Source organism: Arvicanthis niloticus, chromosome 29 (genome assembly GCF_011762505.2).
Source record: "Arvicanthis niloticus isolate mArvNil1 chromosome 29, mArvNil1.pat.X, whole genome shotgun sequence".
Taxonomy (NCBI): domain Eukaryota; kingdom Metazoa; phylum Chordata; class Mammalia; order Rodentia; family Muridae; genus Arvicanthis; species Arvicanthis niloticus.
The window spans coordinates 6,973,931-6,998,109 of record NC_133437.1 but is presented as its reverse complement, the minus strand read 5'-3'; the positions used below and the strand labels follow the sequence as shown (position 1 = coordinate 6,998,109).

Here is a 24,179-nt window from a genome sequence, read left to right as displayed (position 1 = left end):
CTCCGGGCAGCCCTATCTCATTACGGGAATTTTGAAAGCAGGAAGTTGATCTACAAAACAGACACCTGTGAATGATCTGGAACTTGGATGCCTGCCTTGGTTAGGGAATCAAACTGTGTCTTCTATGTGCTGCTTCTGAAAGAGGCACGCCCAAGCACTGCCTTTCCCTTGTTGCTCCCAGCCCCCGATTTTGTTTTCTGTTCTTCAGTTCCTCTCTGTTTTCTACAGCAGCAGTGCAGAAATGACAGGGCCAAGTCACAGAACAATCCTGTCTCCAGCCCAGTGTTGCAAACAGATTACGTCATGTGTTGGACTTCTTCCACCAGGAAAAAAAAAAAAAAAAAAAAAAAACTTACAAGAAGCAAAGCAACTTCTCAAAGCAAAGTAAACACACAGCCCATGACTGACTGCATTTGGCACATGAGAAAATATGTACTTCCAGAGGACCTAGTGTGCTGATGGTGGCACCAGCTTCTCTTTCCTGCTCAGGGCCACCAGGCTGTCTTGCGCTGACCTCATTTCTTCTGACTCCACTCTCAGTCTATCATTTGAGTCAAGCGTGGAACCTTGAGTTATTTCAGCTCCTCTAAGTGGGACGGTGCCTCTGGCTATCAGCACAGTTCTTAGGGAAAAATGTTGGATAATTAAATGTGTTTTTAATATAAACATTGTTTTGGTAGTACACAGTGGAAAATGATGAAGCATGTAAATAACTTGAAAATGTCAGTCTGGGGATGAGATGCTAGAACTTCTTAGTCATTTCAAGCCCAGATTTCTGAAAATCAAGTGGATTTGTGGGAGAGGAGTGGGGCACTGGAAGTTTCAAATAAGAGAGTGAGTTTAGCAAGGATTTACTGAGGACCATGTGCTAGTCCTATAATTAAGATTTATGGGCTTTACTGTCAGAACAGAGGAACTGGGAGAGTGGATCTTCAGGGAACAGCCCCGGGCAATGAAGGACAAGGTACCAAATGAGGGGAAATACAGAACACTGCACTGCATGGGTGGAACCAGACGAGTTTACTGTAAATTAGTGAGTGCCCAGAAGACTTCAAGGAAGTGGTAAGTTAATGCTGGATCCCAACCAACCGAAGAGAAGACTTGGAAACACTGTAAAAGGGGTATAATATCGTGGAGGAAGGGGGATGGGCATGACGACATCTACCCTGTATCACATGTGAGCATAATCATAGTATTTGATCATCCATGCAGTGTACCTTGCAATACATGTGTTCACAGTTTGTTAATCTGGTTTACAATAAAGTGTATTTAACAGCTTACTAATAGAAAGTGCATTTGATCTGAATAAATCTTGAGAATTATTTAAGACTATCAGGCTCTTCTCTCTTCTCTTTTTCCTCCTCTCTCTCTCTCCTCTCTCTTTCCTCTCCTCTGCTATTCTTTCTCCTTAAATAATAAAGCTGCTTTTAACACATGCTTCTTGTGTGCCCAGCATGGAGCTAAGCGGTCCAGGATTTCACTTGCCAGGAATGAGGAGTGACACTGACCTGGAAGTGAAATAGCTCTCTCAGACCCGACTACCCAGTCTCTGCGCTAATCTTCTGTGGCTAGCATCTGCCTTCTCTCTGACCCTCAGGATTTTCAGTGAATTCTTTGCGATTAGGTCACTTACCCCAAGAACGCTGTGCTGTGATGGCCCTGACTTTAAATTTTCTTCATCTCCAAGGGCACAGAGAGCTCCAGCTTTCCACAGCTTTGTATGTCAGGAGCCAACCACTACAGGGGAAATATTCTTACCAAATCATACCTGTACTGAACACGGACATATTTCTCTTCTTGACATTATCTCCTAGACAATATATTTTAATATTATATTCATATAATCTGTATAAAACCATTTATACAGATTCTACCTCGGATTAGGTATTCTAAGTAATCAAAATGTCATATGGAAACATGAGAGGCTGTGCATCAGTTATATGGAAATAGTATCAAGAAGGACTTGAACATGTGTACACTGTGGTATCCTCAGTAGAGTCCTGGAGCTACCCTCCCTACATACAGAGGGATCACTGTATCTTTCCAGCTACTGTTTGTGTAAACAGTATTGCCGCCATGACCCATCTGTTCTGGTTAATGTCTTAAATGTCTCTCAAAAGTTCATGTGTTAAAGGCTTGCTCCAAGCGGGTGATCCTCCAGCAAGTGTTAGAAACGTTTGGAGGCAGGGCCTGGTAGGGGAAAGCTAGGTCATGGCAGGCATGCCCTAGAAAGGTGTTATTAGCACTCTGTCCCACTGGGCCTTATTGGCCCTCTGGATTTCCTAGCTGTCATGACATAAGCAAGGTTCTTACGCCACACACTTCTCCCATGGTGTGTTGTTACCTCCCATCAGCATAAGAGTAGTGCAGGGAGCTACCAGGATCTGAGCTTTGAACCAAAATAAAACTTTCGTCTGAGTCAAGTATCTCAGGTGACTTTGTCATAGGAGTAGAAAATTTGCTAATACTCTCCTTGTTAGATTTTAAACCTGAGACAAATGGCCGAGATGCCTACGTAACACATCAAACAGACCCTGGCAGACAACGGGTGTCCTATCATCTCTCATTCCCTGGCTGTTACAGGGCCCTCCTGGCTGGCCTACCCCACCCCTCACTAAAGTTCTCCAGCCCAGAAACAGGGCTGTCCTCCCTAGCTGGTCCTCACTCTATAATCCAGCCAGTTATATAACCCATCTTGTTCCCTGTCTTCTACTCTCTTTTGGTCCTTCTGGCTGTCCCCCCTCTCTCCCCTCTCCCTTTCCCAACGCCCTCTTCTCCCATGGCTCAGATTATCTCTGGACTCCCACAGATGTCCCTGCCTCTGGCTCTGCTCTCCCACATATCTATAGTAGACTTTCTCCTCCACCATACCTGGGAGCAGTCATGTTCCTCTCCTTTTTATTCCTTTCTTTCATTCATCTGGTACTGAATCTGGGACTGGCCATGTCCATCCGTCCTTCCTTCCTTTCTTTCTTCCTGTTTGTTTTTCTTTTTTTCATTCACTCCTCAAAAGGAAGTAATACATATTGATTTTTAAGATCAATTTTTTTTTATTGTGTAAAGCGTGCTATGTGTATGTATGTGGGTGCCAGCGGAAGCCAGAAGGGAGTGTCAGATACTGTGGAACTGCATCTGGGACTTTTTAAGCTGCCTAATGTGGGTGCTAGAAACCGAATTGTGTTCCTCTGGAAGAGCGGCCAGCGCTCTAACCACTGAGCTACCTCTCTAGCCCAGTGTATCCTTTTTAATGAGTCTTTAAAAGGTCAGTATTTTCACATTTTTGCCAGCAGTTCGGAGTTTGAAAGATTCTCATAGAGCTAAAGAGAATGTTTATAGCTGCAATTCTCCACTTTGAATAAATCAACAAAGGTAAACAAGGCACGCCCACAGAGCTTGCCTCTTCCCTTTAATAAACCTAATTATCCAACCTAGAAACTCCCTCACAGGCATGTCCAGAGTCTTGTCTCTGGCAGTTCTCCATCCTGTCAAGTTAGCAATCAAGATGCCTCACCCCGGCCTTCTCAGCGGTCTCCTTGACCACATATTACTGGAGCCAACCTGCAAGCCTCTCCCTTCCCTGAATGCCACATTTCTCATCTGACAGGCTGCAGAATGTTCTTCTGTGAATTTGTGCTTCTGTCTGCTCTCTCCACTCCACCTGCATTCCATGGTCTACTAGAACTTAAACTTGTCAAAAGCAGCCATTGTTGTCAGTTTGTTTGTTTATGCAGAGAAATAAACCAGTTCCTCAGTCAGATGAGCTGATAGATAGATAGATGATAGATAGATAGATAGATAGATAGATAGATAGATAGATAGATAGATCAAGGAACTTCTAATTCTAACAATAGCAAATGCATAATTCAGACAAAGGAAGAGTACTTACAAGTCTTTTAAAAATAAGATTTATAAAATATGGATTTGTGTCACCTTAAAATACAGGTTGAAGCCTGATTTCCATTGTGACTTAGGAGGGAGGCCCACAGAAGGTGCTGCTGTTTTAAGGATTTCACTCTCCTGGGTGGGATTAGTGGCCTAAAAAGGTTTGAAGGGGTCTTCATTCCCTGCCCTTCTACATAGACACCACTAATTAGAAAAAAAGCCCTGCCAGAGAGCTGGGCTACACCATCTAGATCCTGGTAGCCTGAGAACTGTGAGCATCATGTCTGTGCTGTTTAGAAGCTACCCATTTTGAGCTATTCTAGGCCTGAAAAGCCTAAGACAAGAATAGTATCAATAATAGCACAATTCAGATTGACCTGAATATCTACTATGTGTTGTGTTTATAAAACAATAAAGAAAGAGGGGATATATTTTAGTGGAGGTGTGGACAGGTATGGGAGAGGGGGTGCCTCGGCAGACCCATGCTGAGGCATCCCTGCCCCCTGAGGGACCAGCCACATGTATGGCATAGAATAGTTTATTCAAGGCATGAGGAGGGCAGTTGAGAGGGTAGTAGAGGCAGAGAGAGAGAGAGAGAGAGAGAGAGAGAGAGAGAGAGAGAGAGAGAGAGAGAGAGACTGGTCATGAGCATGTAGAGAGAGAGGGGAGACGGGAATAGGTAGAAAGGGGGAAGGGGTGAGAAGGGTGAGGGGACAGGGCAGGGCAGGAAGGCAAGAGCAAGAGAGCGAGAGGAGGGGGCAAACAACCCCTTTTATAGTGAGTCAAGCATACCTGGCTGTTGCCAGGTAACTGTGGGGCAGAGCTTAGACAAAATGCTAACACTATGTATCTATCCCCATACTCCAAAGGGGTTCAGACATCTTGCTTCTCTCAGTCCTTACCACAGTTTCTCAAGACACCTGCCCTCATCTTTGTTACCTTACAGATGAGGACGCTGACACACAGCCATGCTGGCAACTGGCTCCAAATGACAGACCCAGTGAGTCTGGACAAAAGACTTGGGGGCTTGTTGTTCCTATTCCTAAGGCACGTGGCTCAAGGGCTTCCCCGTGTTCACTGCCTCTTCAGGAGCACAAGAGCCAGGGGCAGGGGAGATTCTCCCCTCTCCCTTCCTCCCTCCCTCCCTCCCTTTCCCCTAACCCCTCATATGCCAGTATCCTGGCAGAAGTCATGTCTGAAATCTGTCCTGTGACACCCCTGTGGGCATTCACTGGCAGTGAACACAAGGATGTAAGGTGGGGGTTTCTGGGAGAGGAAGGAAAAGGACTGGTGCAGTAGTGAGGAGTCACTGAAGAGGAACTTCTGCATAAATGTCACTGCCACTGGTAGGCGTTGTGTCAGTGATGACAATCATGCCCTGGCCTGTACGCTCAGAATTAGCAAGCCGACTAGAAAATACAATTTCACAGACGTGTATTGGTTTGTACTGTTAAATCATGCTTGCTTGTTTTTTGTATTTGTTTGTTTATTTGCTTTGTTATCCTGGAAGTTGACCTTAGTGCCTTCCTCACACCATGCATTTCCAGTTTATTTTTTTGAAAGAGGTGTGAGGTCACAGTATACTGTAGGCAGAGCAAGCCGTGCTTATGACCAACAATGGCTCGAACAAGCTGTACTTTCTCTTCTTCTGGGTAGACATGTGTTGACGCCTGCTCGGTGAGATCTCACCAGTTAGAAAAAGGAGCTGACTTCTCTCCTGGTGCCTTTTGGAAAAATGCCATTTTGAGATGTGTTCGTTAAGAACTTTATTTCCACAGTTATAATCTGTTTAAAACAGTGTAAGAGGCAGAAAAGCATAAGGGAAAAATCATGACACCCCACCCAAGCACCAGTGTACTTTGTATTCAGTTCCTGTGCACACAGAGTAATTAGAAACAGGCTGCTCTGAGAGCCATCTTTCAAGGGAAGGATACTGAGAGACAAGGAAAGTAACAGAAAGTCATTAGTTGCATTGTAAGATTGTCTTTCTGGGTTTTTGGAGCCATAGAAACATTCTTAGGTTTATTTTACTAGTAAACAAAACACTTCTCAAATTCAATAACAAGTTGATGGCCTAAGTTTGTTGGTTGGTTTTTTTTTTTTTTTTCCATTTTAAATCATACTGACCTTTATAGAAGCAAAAGAGCAATGTTTGACATTTCTGTAGAGACCAGAGAGACAATTTGGCAATTTTTAACCAGTTGCTGCATACTGCAACTTGAGCAACTCCTTCCAGACACAAACCTCTTTCAAGTAGGCTTCATCTTCCTTTCCTTTTCAAATCACGAGTAAATAAACAACTTTAATCACATGATCCTGTAGCTCAGATTTGCCTGAGGTCATCTCTTCCCTTTTTCTCTGATTGTGTGTGTGTGTGGGGGGACTAAAGAAAAAAAAAAGCATAAGACAGTTGTGGGGAAAGAAAGAGGGAGAGGAGAGAGAGAAAGAGAGAGAGGAGAGAGAAAAAGAAGAAGGATAAAGATGAGGAGGTGACAGAAAGGAGGGGAGAAGGGGGTCAGACACACTACCCCAAGAAAGACAGAATTGCCTTTGACCTAAACTCTATGCACAATACTGAACTGAGCCTCAGATCAGGCCAAATGTACAGGTCCTGGCTTGGTTCTTCAGACTTCTGGCTCTGACTCTGACGCCATAAAGAAGAGACACAGCCATGAGCTGTAGGGGGGTAGGGTGACCGGTTCTTTTAACTTGTACCATGTTTTTAATCTGATAACCTGACTTCTTCTTGCAACAAAAATAGCCTGTTGTCTCCATCTCAGCCACTGGCTTACTGGCTATTTTGGGTAGGGATTCCCAGTCGTCTGTTGGAAGGATGGCACTGAATCAGGCCAGGGTTTTGTCTGTGTTGTCTTCCTGCTGCGAGCAGTCAGTCTCAGTCTCGTACTCTTGGTTTCCAGGGCTTTTTCTTTCTGAGAACCGAGGGCTGGCATCTGTTGTCCTTCACACCCCTGCTATAGTTTCCTTATCATCTCTGCACTCCATAGCTCCTGCTGTCTTGTACATGTACACACTGCTCCATGAAGCACGGCAGAGCTGTTTCTGGCCTGACATGCACTGACGTGTTTCTTCTCCCTATCTGTAAAGGATAAGTAGGTTGGCGACTCCTCTGAGGCTGTGTTTCTGAGGGATTTGAAGCTCTGTGTTCTGTTCTGGTCTAGAACAGGGCCAAGAGGACAGCCTCTTTCTCCTCCCACCTCAAATATGCCGAAAACAAGATTTGACATCTTGTGGCTCAGTTGAGGCCACCCTGGGAGCTGGAGTTGGTTCCAGGCTCAAAAAAAAAAAAAAAAAAAAAAAAAAAAAAAAAAAAAAAAGGACAAAGAATTTTAAAAACAACTATGATTTTTTTTTTTAAGAAAAAAAATAAGTCCAATGTAGAAAATTTGTAAAGGCAAAGTCAGGAGAATATCATTTCCTTGGATTTCATGGTATATGAGGGAGAAACTGTTAGGAAAGCCAGAGGTAGCAAGCTGACAGCTGATGAACGAGCCAATGAGCTTTAACTGGACTGCACAATGTGTAAAGGTTGTCCTTAAACATAAGAACATTAATAACCTAAGAATTTTCACATCAAAATTTGATTTCTAACTTCACAAAAATCAGAGAGTCACTGATTTTTGTTTTGTTTTGTTTTGTTTTGTTTTGTTTTGTTTTTTGTTTCTAGACACTGGCTCTGTCTAGCAGAGTCAAGAACTGGTATCCTTTGACAAGGTAAATTGCTGACCTTAATCTCCAGGTTGGGGCCCCCTTAGCCCTACAAACCCAGTGCCATGTCTGCACACTTGTGAGCAACGATGACATGAAAGTCATAATCTAGCCAAGATTCTGCCAATAAAAAGATACAACAGCATACCAGTGAGTGGAGAGAGCTGGACAGCCAAAAAAGTGTGCTCATAGCATGTCATTTTACCTTTTAAAGTCAGACCCCAAACCAAGTGCCCAAGTTGATAAACATGAGGCACAATGCTGAAGTCAAAATACTATGAGCTCTAAAACATTCTCGTTGCTTTCACCCAAAACTATAGAGATAAGGTTCAGACTCCATATTTTGGGTAGCTGCCAGCTGTCTGTAAAACTGCAGGCGCTAGCTTTAGTGACCCACAGCATGACAGCCACTGGAAGGCTATGTGACAAATTGATAACAGAGGTGAAAAGACACAGGAGACTTGAAAGTTCTTTGGGACTGCAGCTGTGGGACCCTGTTGTCTTCACACTGGCGGTTATGTCTACCCATCTTCAAGCAGCTCTCCAAACATGAGCAGTCAGCTCTTTGCTGACCTTAGAATCCAGATGCCTGTGGGATTCTTCACAGCACCTGCCATTATTATCAGCTTCCAGGAATGACGCTGGCACTCAGAGATGGTACAAATATGAATCTTTCTTCGGCTTCTCAGTCCTATGCTTGAAAGCTGACTGGAATAGCAAAACATCCTTACTGAACCTTGCTATGTGGGTGTTTTAGTTTTGTGTGATTTCATGTGGTATATACATGTGTGGAGTATGTGATGTAGGTGTGTGTGTGTGCGCGCGCGTGTGCGTGTGCACATGTGCGTGTGTGTTCTCGCTCGCACGAAGCCAGGGGACATCAGATCTTACACTACATTACTCTCCACCTTACTTCTTTTAGACAAAATCTCTTGTTCAACTTCGAGTAGGCCAGCTAGCCTGGTGTATGCACCAGTGAACAAAGTAAATGCCTTGTTTCAAGGCACATGGTGAAGAGTGGTATCCATGCTCTCGTCTGACCTCCACATCTGTGCTATGGTATGCATGCACACATGGTTCATTCATACATATTATTAAAAAATTTCTATAGCAAAGGAAACAGTCAAGAGAGTGAAGAGACATAGTGTAAGAGGAAATATTTGCCAAGCGTACATTTGAAAAGACATTGCAGTCTAAAACATGTAAGAACCCAAGCACTGCCATACAAAATAGCAAGAATAGCTGTAATAACAACTCTCTGTTTGAATACAGGCTGAAGACCTGAATAGACATTTCTCAAAAGATGCACAAATGACCAACAGGTATATGGACCATTCAACATCCGCAGTGATTCAGGATATGTAAATCAAAGCCCCACCCCAGCAAGAAAGGCTACTCTCAATACAACAGATAGTAAATGCTCATGGGGAAGGAAACCCCTTGCATAGAGTTGATGTGAGTATATACTAGTACAACCATCGTGGAGTGCAGTTACAGGTACAGGGGTTCCTCAAACAGTGAAATCTTCCATATGGTCCCAAAACTGCATATAAGCAAATAAAAAGGAAGGAAAAACATAGAGGAGACATTTCCGTGTCTGGATTTCCATGTCAGTTTCAGCACAATTCACAAGAACCTAGAAATGGAGAAAATGCCGAGTGTCTATTAGCTGGTAAATAGGGAAAGGCAATATATAAACACTGGGTAAGTCAACTGCTTCTCAAGGAAGAGCCTCATCACATCCCCCACCCACCAGGATTTATATGCAATGAATGGTTGGCAGTAGAGGGAGAGACATTTTCTTCAGTGGTGTAGCTACTGGGAACGTGCCCACACTACTGTGGACACACCGTCACCCATGATCCTATGAGCAATGCCAATGAAACTCACTGGATAATACACAAAAAAAAAGATTGGACAGTAGAAGTGGGGCTGTGGGGAAGAAAGGGGATCATGGGTATGAATGGAAAATTGGCAGTTGACAGGGAGTGCATGTGAATAAACACATTATGTACATTTATGGCAATGTGAAATGAAATCCATTGTAGTATTATGTAATTAACACATGGTAATAAAATGTCTTTAAAAGGAGACAATGGGACATTTCTTAACCATAGAAAAGAATGAAACCTTGGCATTTGCAGCAACACTGAAAGGAGCTGGAAGACATGAAATTAAACAAGGCAGACACAGAACCAAGTAACATGGTCTCATTAATGTAGACTGTAAAAGAGTTGATCATAGAGAGAGAACAGTGGTGTTACCAAGGCAGGAAGAGGGACATAGGAGAAATGTTAGTCACTGATAGAATATATATATATATATATATTTCAGAAGACCTAACAATCAAATCTCTGGCCCAGGTCTTTGTGCTTGGTTGCACATCCTTGGTGGATATTACACTAAAGACAACTCAAACCCAGCAGGTACAAAATAGGCCTGGTCTGCTTCCTTTAAACTCCTTATCTTGAGCTTGTGAGTATTGTTCTTGCAATCCATGAATTCTCCCTCAAACATTCTACTTCTAACCCCTAATCTAGGTCGACCTCACCTCCTCACTCCTGAAGCCTAACTCTCCTCAGCCTCGACCACTGCATTTGAGCCCATCCTGCCTCTGTCTCCAGCCTCATCTGCTCTCCTGCCTGTCTTTCCTACGTTTAACTTCTCCCCAGTTACAACCTTACTGAACTGTCTTTGCTCCCATGAACAAAAGGAAACTTGTCTGTAAACAAATAATGAGGACATACGTACTTCTAGATATGGTTGAGGAGCCGGTTTTGTCATAGATATGAGGGGAAATATAGCCAGAGATATCTGACAGAGTCCAGACTAAACTGGGCTGTGGAGGGAGGGGTGAGAGAGGAAGATAAGGAGGGGCAAGCAAAAGAAGAGAGGAGCCACAGACCAAGAGAGTGGATGGTGGTGCTTGGCACATGGGGAGTGGCACATGGGGAGTGGCACATGGGGAGTGGCACATGGGGAGTGGCACATGGGGAGTGGAGGTGTGGCCTTCTTGGAGTAGGTATAGTCTTGTTGGAGGAGGTGTGTAACTGTGGGGGTGGGCTTTGAGATCTCACATGTGCTTATGCTAGGCTTCGTGTGGCAATTTTCTTCTGCTACCTGCAGAACAAGATAAAGAACTCTCAGTTCATTTTCCTGAACCATGCCTGCTTGGATGCTACCATGCTTCCTACCATGAGGATAATAAACTGAACTTCTGAAACTGTAAGCCAGCCTCAATTAAGTATTCCTTTATAAGAGTTGCTGTGGTCATACTGTCTGTTCACAGCCATAAATCCCTAAGTAAGACAGTGTGTGTACCAAGAGTGTGCATAGACACAATGGCTGAGTGACATAGGGATGCAGGGTGGAGAGGTTTAGGGTAGGGAGCATCAGAATGAAACGCACTGGGAGGGACCACAGGTACTGAGTGAGATTTGTCCCCGGGTTCACTGAGACCTGACAGACTGGACCACTTGAAAGCCCTTTTCTGTTGTCCTTTCTTCCTTCCCCTGTGTCTTTTTTTGGAAGAGCTAAGTCAGAACTTTCCACCGTAGCCTCATGTCTTGGGCCCTGACTCTGAATTCTGGCTAACTGATTTTTTTACTTTCATCACTGCTTTATGCTACAATCAAATTAATTTTGTCTTCTTCTGTCTGCTTAAAGACAGTTCTATGTGTTTTCTCTTTGGTTCCAAAGCACTTCCCAAGTAAACAGATACTAAAAATGAATGCTAAGAATAGCAAAAGACCCTTACAATGAGTTGGCCTACCCTACCTTCCAATGCCTCTTCTCTGCCCTCCTACACGTCCAATTGAGGCTCCTGCCCTAGAAATGAACCTTCATGAAAGGCATGCAGGTCTGTTTACTTAAGAGAACGGCCACCCCACATCCCACTTAAATCCCACTTGGCATGTGCATCACCATCACGTGTAGGACAGACTTAGGCAAGCTGTAGAGACAGGATTTACTGGGAAATAAGTGTTTTCTTTAAGTTACTAGAGGATTATTATAGAGGCAACGTCCTCTAATGTGGGAAGAAACAAAACATGACTTCTATAAATAAAGCCAGAATATAGATGAAGGAAAACTGTAGTCAACCTAAAAGCCAAGACCTGGGCTTAAAAACAAAACGTGTGCACTTAGCAGTGGGGATATGCATGGTCTGAGGCAGAATCATCAGGAGATTTCACTCTGAGTGAGTGTGAGATGTTGCTAGCTGATTAAGTTTTCCTATACTGTTCTGACACTGGCCATTGCTATCATATGCTGCTTGGCTATGCATTGTCTGAGCTAAGAAAATGTAATAGATTAAGTATTTTTATATTGTTTGTTTATTTGGTTGGTTGGATTATTTTTTATGTGTATAGGGTTTCAAGAATTAAACTTATGTCGTCAGGCTTGGTGGCAAATGCCTTTACCAGATGAGTTGTTGCATCCAGTCTGGATTAAACTTTAAAGAAAAAGTAATTTAGACCTTCCTACTACTACCATTGAGAACTTACTACAACTACCGCATAGTTGTTAGAGGGTAACAACTAGGTCTGAAATCCGTGCCCTTTCTAACTAAATAAATATAGCTGGCATTTCCTAGTGCTGCCTCTGTCTGTTCCAACACATGATTGTGAGGTATACAGCAAAATGAGCAAAAACCATTGAAGATTTACTTTTATATCTTCTCCCCAGTATAATAGTGTTCTGAGGCCATGGCAGTGCTATGAAAGTCACTCAGTAAGAATGTAGACATCCTTGTCTGGAGTTCCTGGATGATTTGCCCTTACCATAGCTGCCTCCCCTGTTTCATTAACCAGGGAAGGACAGAATGTTGTTGGATGGTAATTTTCTCAAAAGTTCATTTCAGGAGCTGAATTTCTTTAAAAAATATCATACATCAAAATTTGATTTTTAGTTTGGCAGGGCTCAAAACTAACATAATTTTGACAAGGCCCCCAAAAGCAGATTTCACTGTTTTAAGTATTCATGATGTGGTAATTTACAGAGTGATTTGTGTGTGTCTGAGGAAATGGACCAGTAGTCTACAGAAAATAAATAAATGGGTTTAACCTTCTCCCAAGTAACCATACAGGAGAAATTGTATGAGTTTGATAACCATGTGATCCGATAATCCTCTGGAATGGCTCTTCCTTGGCTGTGATCTGCTCTGTAGCCCACCCTCATCTCCCTTTCATCCCAGGGAGGTGGAAACTCAAGCCCTCAGTGTCATTGCCAGCAGATGAGACTAAAATCTCCTGGACACCCTGACGTGAGCTGGTGGTCAGGTGGGAACCAAAAACAATCTAAAGTTTTTAGCAATTGTATAATTAAGCATGAAAACAATACTGAATTTTTTTTTCATTAAGATGAAACTTCTTATTAGAGACCTTTTCAGGGAAAGGAAGATGGGTTTATTTCTTGTTTGTTTGTTTGCTTGCTTGTTTGTTAGTTGTTTTCCTCTTAATTTTTACTTACTTTCCCACATTTCATCCACTTACAGTGATTATGTGCCCGAGTGCCGCAGAAGCACAGAGAAGGAAGGTCATGTGCGGGATTGTGAGGAAGTGAAGGGAGGAGACTATGTGTTACTCAGCCCATGCATTCATCATTCCCGCAGAAAATTCTAAACAAGGGCACAGTGGCCAGTGTGTACATGTGTGATAAATATTGGTGAGATTGTTGTAAAAGCCATGGGTGTACAAAGACCTTCATGTGGGCATGGACTTTGATTTAGGGTTATGGTACCTAAATTTGGGCAGTGAGAGTGTCGTAGAAATGCTGGCGTTGAAAAGTGAGTGGTGTCCACGACATGCTGAGACATGCCTGTGTTAAGATTTGGGTCTTCATTATAAAAGTCACGATAATCAATAAATAGTTACAAGTGCAGAAAGAAGTGGCATCTCTTATGGAGATGAAAACAGGATAGATAGAGTATGCCTAGGATACAATTAGGGTGATTCTCTTCTAGCCTCTAAGTAATAGATTTGAAGAGAGATAAAAGTTCAAGAGATATTTTGAAGACAAAATTGACTCACCTTATTGAAGGGGTAGATTTGGGGCTGAGAGAGAAAGGAGAAGGAACCGCACCAGATATCCTAGGCCATGCTGATAGCTTCAGTCTCTGTACATGATGCATCTAGATCAAGGTATGGTCTTTTTTGAGTAGGTGTGGTCTTGTTGGAGCAGGTGTGGTCTTGTTGGAGTAGGTGTGGTCTTTTTGGAGTAGGTGTGGTCTTGTTGGAGTAGGTGTGGTTTTGTTGGGGGAAGTTTGTCATTGTGGGAGTGGGCTATGCTTAAGTTATACCCAGTCTCCTGCTGCTTTCGGATCAAGATGTAGAACTCTCAGTTCTTTCTCTAGCACCATGTCTACCTGCATGTTACCATGTGATAATGAAGTAAACCTCTGAAACTGTAAAACAGCTTCAATGAAATGGTTTTTTCTTTATAAGAGTCACCTTGTTCATGGTGACTCTTCATAGCAATAAAACCTTAAGACACTGGAAAAAAAATCACATAAACTGCAGCCACCGAATCATAATTTTAAAAAATAGTATATAAATATATGAATGCATTGTTCTCATTAGCTACACAGACATTTCTTCATACAAATCTAAATTTTTTTTTACATTTTAAGGATTATTATTGTCAGAAAACATTAAGATTTTTGGTCCTATAACATCCCCTTGCTTGTATTTTCCCTACAATTACAACCTGAGTGTAAGTTTTTAAAATATCCATTCTCCAGTAAGGGTGGCAACATTGAATCCAAGACATGAACTGCTCTGTGCATGAAAGACTTGCAAGACTTTGTAAAGGAGCCCAGAATCTGAATGATGGCTTTAACTCTTTATTTGTAGAAATTTTCTTTCATTACATATAGTTATTGCATACATATGTATTACATATATGTATTACATACATATCTTAAAACATTAAAAAGGCAAAATTGTTGAATATGGTGTACTTTTCAGTGTAGTCTTAGGGGTCTAAAGTCCATACACACATGAGCATGCATGCATATACACACATTACCACATATTCACACATGCACACATATATACACATGCACACCCACATATGCCCACACACACCCCGTACATATTATGGGTGACTTTGTTCCAAGTTAACAACTATAGCAACTGTGCTTACAACCTTCATTCCCTTATTTACTTAGAATTTGAGATGGGAACAGAAGCCAAAGAGAGAAGCCCAGTTTAAGGATTGTACGATTTCTGGGAAAACATGAATTAGTGAATAGCTTCACGTGTGTTGCACATTTGAGCAGTCAGTGAGTCTGCAAAACTCAGAATTTCTTCACAAGTTCTTGCCCTCGGGTTTTTAAGCTTGAGTCAAGTGAACTTAAAGCAAGCCTTCATGCCCATTGGATCAAATTCTATCCTAGTCGCTGCTTACCAAATTCTACAGTTGGACAGTCAAGTATTGCATGTTAACTCAAAGACTGAATCAAGACTCATAGTAGAGAATTTAAATTGTAGATCATCCCTATGGAACAAAAGCTGGGCAAAGTGTGGGTTTTGTTAAAGTGGGGCGGAGGAGCATCTGACAGGTGTACTCCATGAACTGGGATAGTATGGATAATGCTGGGCCCTTAGGAAGCAATTGCTAGTTTACCATGAAGTCCTTAACGTTTATATGGTTGGTGAAGGTTGAGGGGGTAGAGGGATGGGGGTGGGAGCAATGGATGAAGAAAGATGTTAGCTCAGCACACCAACTCAGGAATGTTGAGGTTTGGTCTGTGTATTGTAATGCTAAATTCTGCACCTGAAGGGAAGTAGATTTTCCTGTTTGCAAGCTTTTGTTATGAAAACCTTGCTCCTTGATTTAAAACTACTGGTTAAATAAAATTGGCTTCAGCCAATTACTGGAGAGATTAGAAGGAGTTGCGTTTGGAGTGATCTGGTTGGGGGAAAGAGATGAGAGGAGGAGGAGAAAGGAAGAGAGAGGAGGAGAGAGGAAACAGCCATGATGTTGGTCCAGGGAAGATGGTCCATGAGCATTTGGCCAGGAGGAACAGCAAGTATCTGGGGGTAACAGGTAGCCAGGCCAGCAGTTAAAAGAGTAGATTAGGGATAATTGTCAAAGCCAAAATAACCACAGTCTGAATCTCATTTCTTTATAAGCTAGTTGGAGATAAATTTAAATTGGTCGTACTACTCAGGAATCAGAAGCAAACCAGCATGGTCACAGGCAAAGTAGAATTCAAGGTCACACTAGTAAATTGCTCAGCTATAAATCCAACCATCTGCCTAATTCATTATTGTTTTATGCTTACACATGAGCCTCACATAATTAATGGGTTTCAGAAAACCCACAGAAATTGTAGTTTTAAGCCAAGATTGAATACCTCTTTCTGAGTGTTAAGATTTACTGTTTAAAAAAGTCTTTTGGTCTCTGTATTTCCTCCTGGTTTTTTGTTGTTGTTGTTGTTGTTGTTTGTTTGTTTTGTTTTGTTTTGTTTTTTTGTCAAGAAACATAAACTTAGTTTGCCTCAAATTTTTATATTTTTAATGAAAATATCTATGAGTTCTTCAAGATCTGCTAGTAAGTACTGTCTAAGATGACTATAGAATCTTCGTTTCACTAATAAAAAAATTGGGACAAAAAAGATATCAAGCTATTTGTCCCTACTAAATAAGTTTTCATCAGATGTCAGCTTATTAAGATTGTAACAGATAATATCCACATAATATACTATCCTCATACTATTATTAATTGGAAGTTATTGTTTATGCCTATTTTACATGCTATCTTTAACTGTGGCATTTACACGGTCATAGCGTAAGGAATACTTACCTGCTGATAAAACTTTTTGGACCTTGCCGATTGAACTGGCAAGTCTTTTCTCTCAGGCTGTAACTTATTCCTGCTACATCATCCATGTTGTGTTAAGACTGAATCATATGGGAATGGTTAAAAAGGAAGCTGTAAGTCATCTTTGGTATTTAATTAGCCATACTGTAAGGAAATCAACCATTTCTTTAAAGCTTATTTAGAGGACTCCTTTCCTTTACAAAGCAATATAAAAGATTTAGAAACCCAGAATATGTATGACTTTAGCAGATTTACAGCCTTCAGCAGCTTATGCGATGGGAATCCCTCACAAATCCCGACACTGAGCCATTCCATACGGGCATTTTTCTACCGGAGAAGGGGGGGGGGGAGTTTCTGGGAGGACAAATCCACAGTGCTCTGTATGGAAGGGAACCGGTGATGCACGGCAGGATTCCAGTGTTTCCCTTCAGATGGAGACCCTCTTTCCTTCAGCTGTTTCAAGGACTTGAACTCTGGGCTATACAGCCTTTTACTTTTGAATAAGAAAAATGGCAGAAGTTGGTGGTGTTGACAGGAGTGAAGTCCTCCCACAACGGCCCCCTGAGGTATGGCACCGAAGGATCTAAGATCATGTCAGGCTATCCTCCTCCCCTGAGGATACCTTCTGATCAGCACATTGTGTGCTTTAGTCACCTGTCATGAGCCTCTCTGTGGTCCCCGTGTTCTGCCCAGCGGTAGCAGTTACACCTGAAAAGATGCCCCGTTTACTTTGTCCCCTGTGTCTGTTTTTGACAACACTAAGTACGCCATGCCCGCAGAACAGACTCTTCTTGCTTCTGCCATACACCAGTGGCTGTCTTCTGCTCTGGCTTGCTAGACCAGTCAGCAGTTCCTTGCTTGCTTTTCCGGTCATTCTTCCTGAATGTTCTCTAGCTGTTTAATCTTGAGCACTCTGCTCTTTAGTCTGTACAATGTTTCCAAAAGGAAAACAACCAACCCTCTTCATGCACCTCACACACCGTACAGCCTGGGTATCTCTACCACATGGCTGTCTCCCACACGGAGGCCCTCACCTTACCTGCCCCCCTCTCCTCCAGTCTGGTACCTAAAATATGCTACATATTTTCACTTCGCACATGCAAGCAGTTTAGTTTGCTTTCACAGCCAACTGATCTCCACCGGTACCAGGTCCGTTTCCTGATTCATCTTCAGAATGAGACTCTTCTCAGGTCACCGGCACTGTCTAATTGAGTTTACGACACAGAATGATTAAGTGGGAACCAGCACACTTAAGGGTTTGTTTTCAAAGTGGCAACTTGAAAGATGGTAATGAAAACTCTGTTTAAAAGATTTAGCCTGAAGTCATGATTACTGTAATCCCCAGTACTTTGGAGGCTGAGATGGGAGGACTGTAACTTTGAGGCCAGCCTGGGCTACATAGCAATGTCTAGGCTAGCCTAGACTTTTTAGAAAGACCTTGTCAGTCTTTGTTACTGTTACAATGCTGTGAAGTGACACCAGGATCAAGGCAGCTAATCCAAGAAAGCATTTAATTGCTGACTTGCTTAAGGTTTCAGAGGGTCATTTCCTGATCATCATGGGGGAGCCTGGTGACAAACCACCAGGCTCAGTGCCGGAGCAGTAGCTAGGAGCTCATATTCTGATCTTCAGCTGTGAAGGAGGTGGGGGCAGGATGGGGGTGGGGGGAGAACCTGGGCCTGGTGGGGGGGGGGTTGAAATCTGAAAGGCCACTTGCAGTTACACACCTCCTCCAACAAGGCCACACCTCCTAATTCTTCCAAAACATTTTACCAACTAGGGAACCAGAAATTAAAATCTATGAACCTTTGGGAGCCGTTCTCATTCAAACCGCACACTGTCTCAGGAAAAAAAAAAACATCCTCAAACTTATTTATAGGCATTCTGGAAAGATTGAACAATTAAGAACAGTGATTAAGAGCACTGGTTACTCTTCTAGAAGACTTGGGTTTTAATTCCTACTTGGTGGATGACAACTGTCTGTAACTCCAGTCCCAAGGGGTCTAACATTCTCCTCCGGCTGCTGATGGTACACAGGTATATTTGGAGGCAAAATGCACTCTATACACAGAAGATAAATCATTTTTAAAAATTGTTTAAAAGTTATTTATAGGGGCTATCTAGGGGTGGGAGGGGTGGGGGTGGAGAATGGGAATGAGAAAAAACAAAACAGATGAAAATGTGGAGTTGTCACAGAGAAACCCAGAAATTTGTATAATTAGTAAATGTTAGTAAGTGGTGGTGCATGCCTTTAATCCCAGCGCTCAGGAACCAAAGACAAATAGATCTCTGAGTTCAAGGCCAGCCTGGTCTACAGTGTGAGTTCAAGAACTACACAGAGAAACACCGTCAAAAAAAAAGATTCACGATGATAATGATGATGATAGGTGTTAACAAAAGTTCTTATATAGAAATGTGAATGACCGTAGTACAATTTACAATTTTATAGTGCTTATATTTTTGTCATTTATTAAAAACACATTCTTTTCTTATACAATCTATCTTGACTACAGTTTTCTGTCCTGCTACTCCTCCCAGTCCCTCCCCACTCTTCTTCCCTCTGCTCCCACTCCTCTTCTGCCCCCCATTAACAAAGAATAGGCTTCTAGGAGATTTGAGGATTTTATACCCAACTACCATATTTATGTCATTTCTACCCTCCCTTCTCCTTGTTCCAGGTCCTCCAGTGTCCTCCCCAATCACACTTTATTATTCTTTAATTATTTTTACATATCTAGAAATAGATGCATTTATAAATACAAGCTGCTAAGTCCCTTTAGTGTTACTCCTGTGTATATGTATTTAGGGATGACCACTTGGTGTTGGATAATCTATCAAGGGGCTCATCCCTGGAGAAAGCAAAATATTCCTGTCCTTTACTTTCCTTCCCAAATTCCAGCCTCTCTCTCTGTCCCTGTGAGTTGTCCTGTTACCTGCCCAATGTGATTTGCAATTTGGAAACTTTCAATCCAGGACTCCTGGGCTTGTGGCATCAGCTGTTTGTGTTCATGTGACTTTAAGAAAACTTACTGTATAGTTTTTCTCTCTTGTCTGGCTCCTAGGATTGACAGCTGTCTAGACCTCCCTAGTTCAGGCCTGCCGTTCACCAGAGCCAGACATGCCTGAAACCAGTGAACTCCCTTAGATGAGAAGGCATTCCAGCAAAAGTTGACAGAACCCCAGTACACAGTGGGCAATGTTGTGAGAAGTGTTTGCATAACAATTGCCCTGAAGTGTCTAGGAGCGGGCACACTGACCTCAGTCCTCAGGATGAACTCATATTTTCTTTCTCTGTTGGATATACAGATTAAACAGCAGATCTTATTTAAAGTATAAACTCAGAAGACCAACTTAAAAATTCAACTTAAGAAAAGGACTTAAAAATGAAGAAATTAAATATGAGATTCCTACTTCTCTCATAAACACAGGTGCGCACGCACACACACACACACACACATACATGCACACACATGCATACACACACATACACAAGCACACAGACATACACACAGTGCACACACATACACACACACACACACACACACACACACATTATATATATATATATATATATATATATATATATATATATATATATGTAGAAACCTTGTATTTGTCTCTCCAGTTTTGTCATTGGCCCAGAGTCTATCTTCCTTGCTGCCCAGTGACTGGTGTTTCAGATGCAGCAGATCAGAACCCTAGAGCAGTTCCAAACCAGAAACAAGAGCTCATGATGGCTTCCTCTGTCTGCCAAGGGAAGAGCAAAAGCAGAAAGCCTTTGGGGAAAAGTAACCACAGAAAGGGACAAACCTAGCCCCAGTAGAAGAACCAGAGACAGGAGCTTAGCTTAAAGCAGCAGCTCCCAAGAGACACCCACCAGACTTTGTGTTCCTTCTTCCAAGAAGACAGGGTCTGTCCATGCACATGAAGTGGATCACACTAACCTGGAGAAGAATCTTACAAACCACTACTGAATTGGTCCAGCTATAGTTACAAAGGGCTCACAGGGTGAAACCCACAGCCTCTCTGTCTTTACCCCTTCCCATTCTTGCCTACTGATGGCAGTTTAGAACCATGGTCTCTGGTTTATTAATTACTTCTTGAGTTCTGCCTTTGAGTTAGAGACTATATTATAAACAAACAAGCAAAATGTAACTAAGAACACTGGCCATCTCCTCTTACTTTCTAAGAACTTGCAATTGAATAGATTTCTTTAAAAAACCAAATATTCACGCTTCAGAGAGCTGGATTCAAATGATGCCACCTTTTCCTGCCCCATCTCTGAAGGCAGGAGAGTGGCAGGGCTACACATGGAAGCCTTAAGTGTCCCTCAGCCAGAAGTCTTGATAGCTTGATGAAATTGAAGAAAGATATCAGAAGAGAGTCCAACACAGCCAAGCCACGTTCCACCTCCTGTTCAAGCCAGTTCTGTCTTGCCACTTCTTGTTACACTTGTGAACTGAAGCCTGGGACTGGCAGACATGATGCAGAGAGAGCTGATCTCCCTTTGCCTCACACTGAGTATGCTGGAGACCTGTCTCAGTGGTTAAACCTGTGTTTGCTCCCTACCACCCACAAGGCATCTGAACCCCCTGTAACTCCAGTTCTAAGGGATCCAGGAGCCTCCGTGGGTTTCTGCATCCATTTGATGCAAAGGAATTCATGTAGGCAAATAAGTAATAAATAAAAAACAAATAATAAAAATAATAAATCTTTAAAATAGAGTTATGAACATGTATGATCTTACAGACTATGTATGACTCATTTGTGGCTCACAGAATATTAACTGATAAGTTTATATTCCTGGATCAAAAGAAATACAGAATGGACCTTAATTTTATAGTTATTCCAACTGTAAATAAAGACCTTTAAAGGCATTTTTATGATTACAGGAGGACCATGAAAATAATCAAAACAGCAACTCTCAGACACAATCAGCTTCCCTGTAAACCTGCCATCTGTAAGACAGGAAGTATAGATAGCTGATGTGTATGAACCTGATACTTGGTAGGGGTCAAATATTGTTTTATTTGTGAGCAGTCTGAGAGCAGGAACCATGCACGCTTCATCCTTGCATCTCAGGGCCAGGCAGTATACACTGTGAATCTGCAGCATTCTACAAGCCGAGAACATAAGTTCTCACAACACTGTAGCGGGGCCTTGCACACAACGTGCAGTACTTGGGAGGGGAACTTGTTTTTGCTCTGAGGTCAGAAACCTCCACAGCTGAGTACTTTGGATAATGCAAGCCCCCTTCTATATTTGCACAGCTTGGCCCCTACCAACCGAGAGTCAATTTAAGCATAATCTGCATTGAAACATTCTTTCCTTTTTATTTTAACCGTGTTTGTGTTTCCTGGGGCACATCTAAAAGACTCGAACTTTTTCCATAGACTCCTATGTATGCTTTTAAGAACAAAAACAATGCAGTTTTTGAGTGGAGCTGTGTTCAGCAGGCAGAACGTTTCCTGGCACACGAAAGGCTGGATAGGAAAACAAGCAGGAGCGAGGCTGCAGAGCTTTCACAGATGGTCCTAGGAGATGGGTTTTAAAGCATGGGGTTTGTTTCCTCATCCAGCTTTTAACCTGACACATCTCAACACTTACCATGACCCTGAAATAAATCAGGAGCATTTGCACAACGTTTAAGGCTGACATTTTAATTTTTTTTTCCTGTTTTGTCTATTGCGGTGGCCAATGGAATTAGGTCACAGTCATGTGAAAAGTTAGTTGTATGAGGAAAAAAGTTGGATGAGCACGAGTGTTTTCAGGAAGACTTTGTTTCTATTCGTGTGCACAGTATCATTAGTACTTGAAGCCAATTCACTGGGCCTACATCATTTGGAATATTAATGTGCTCTCCAAAAGAACAGGCAAGCCTAAATCAAAGGGAAATGCTTGCTCTTCTGTGATGACTACAGCAATGAGGACCTTTGTTTTGTTTTGGTTTTGTATGTTTATCATGCACACCACTTTTTAAACATGCTCTTAGTTATAGAGACCAGCTGAGAAGGTATCACCCCAGTAGAAAGAAAAGAGTCTGGACTCTCCCAGTCCTCCAAAGACAGCCATAGGTAGAGTAGCACCTTGTCCTCTCAGTTCCTGTATGTAAAAGCTGCTTGTGACTGCTGGGCTGTGGTGACTGCTGGGCTGTGGTGACTGCTGGGCTGTGGTGACTGCTGGGCTGTGGTGACTGCTGGGCTGCGGTGATTCCTAAGAAGCATACCTGTCGGTAGACAGTTCAGGCTGGTACAATTTCTATTGCTTCAGTGCTATACAGATGGTAGAAACCATGGGAACTCTGAATTTTACAAAATGCTAGCACTTGTTTGTGTTTCTGTAAATTTTTATGTTAATTCTAGTTATTCTCTAATTAGCTTAGTGTCTTTATTTTTATCTTTGTAGATTCAGAATTTTAGTGACAGATTCTTATTTGCATTCAAATTTTAAACACCAAGAAATGAAAACAAAATGAAACTGTCAGAATCACGAGGCTTTGAACAGTAGTCCTACAGTATAGCATGTGTGGGGAAGGGTATAATGAGCAGAACACACACAGAAAGGCAGAGTCCCTCTTTGTGACGGAAGCAGAGCAATTATCAAGAGCTTGAGTATGTTGAGAGGAATTTGAAGGGCTGACGGCTTTTGAAGAATGCACAACAGAGGTTTGTTGCTCTTGTGTGACATTTATGAAGAAGCACTGCTAACTGTTAAGCCATCAGCAGGGCCCTATGCAGTGAGTTTGTTCCAGGCAAGGTAAATAGGTGAGAAGTGCGTAGGGTGTCAGGTACCACTCGTGTAGCTCTTTCCAGACACACAAGATGAGAAGAATGCCCCATCAGATAACTAGACATTGAGACAAATGAATAAAAACAGTCACTTTTTTAGAGGACAAATTGTTTGCTTTCTATGTGTATACATCTAGATGTATACAGCTCATTAATAAACTTCTGTAATTTGTTTTCATGTATAGGAAGGCACAGAGTTACTATATTAAGAAACAGATGATTAGGGAGAGTCCACACTTCCTAAGCAGCACTGGTGAGCAGTTAGTGACTTGGAGGTGGCAGTGACCTCTTACCTGACTGCTAGCACACTCAGTCAGTCAGTTATTCCTCGATCTGGGTAACCCCAGACAGAGCCTCCAGAAGATGGTCAGAGAGACTTGATGCTGTGCTTATGCTTCAGCTGAGCTGGCCAGATGGCCTTTGACAGTCTTACTAATGGGCTTTTCCTTTTTATAGGGACTTTATGTTTTTGTGGTTTATTTCATTTTACACAACCAAACATGCTGCCCTATGAAGGCCAGCTATACGGTGGAAATGAATGGTCACCCAGGACCCAGCACAGCCTTCTTCACTCCGGGGAGCGGAATACCACCAACTGGAGAGATGAACAAGTCTACCCAGAACCTCATCAATGCTATGGAAGAGGTGTGTTCCCCACCCTGACCTCTGTGTTTTCTACCTCACTTTCTGACCAGTCCGCCCCTGCAATCTGAGTGTAAGACAGAAGTCAGTGACTGACTTCTGAGTCCGTTCCCCTCTGCAGTATTGAAGTATTGTAATTATGGGTTTTTTTTTGTTTTGTTTTGTTTTGTTATTTTCTTTTGTCTGGTGAGCAATTTGGCGCAGCCATTTATACTGAGAAATCAGAGAACAATGCATCTTTTCCTAGAAAAACCTTCAGAACTCCCAATTTGATGTGACAGATATATCAGTATGTCTAAGAAATGCTCTTGTAAG

At 42.3% G+C, this 24,179-nt stretch overlaps 1 protein-coding gene across 1 annotated transcript in view; it reads left to right on the top strand.

The window, feature by feature from the left end:
* Positions 1 to 24,179, top strand: part of Adgrv1 (adhesion G protein-coupled receptor V1) — a 514,991-nt gene that overhangs the window by 476,284 nt on the left and 14,528 nt on the right. The window contains exon 88 of the mRNA XM_076927075.1: positions 23,679 to 23,867. Coding sequence (XP_076783190.1) covers positions 23,679 to 23,867 — 189 coding nt within the window. The remainder of the gene's footprint in view (positions 1 to 23,678; positions 23,868 to 24,179) is intronic.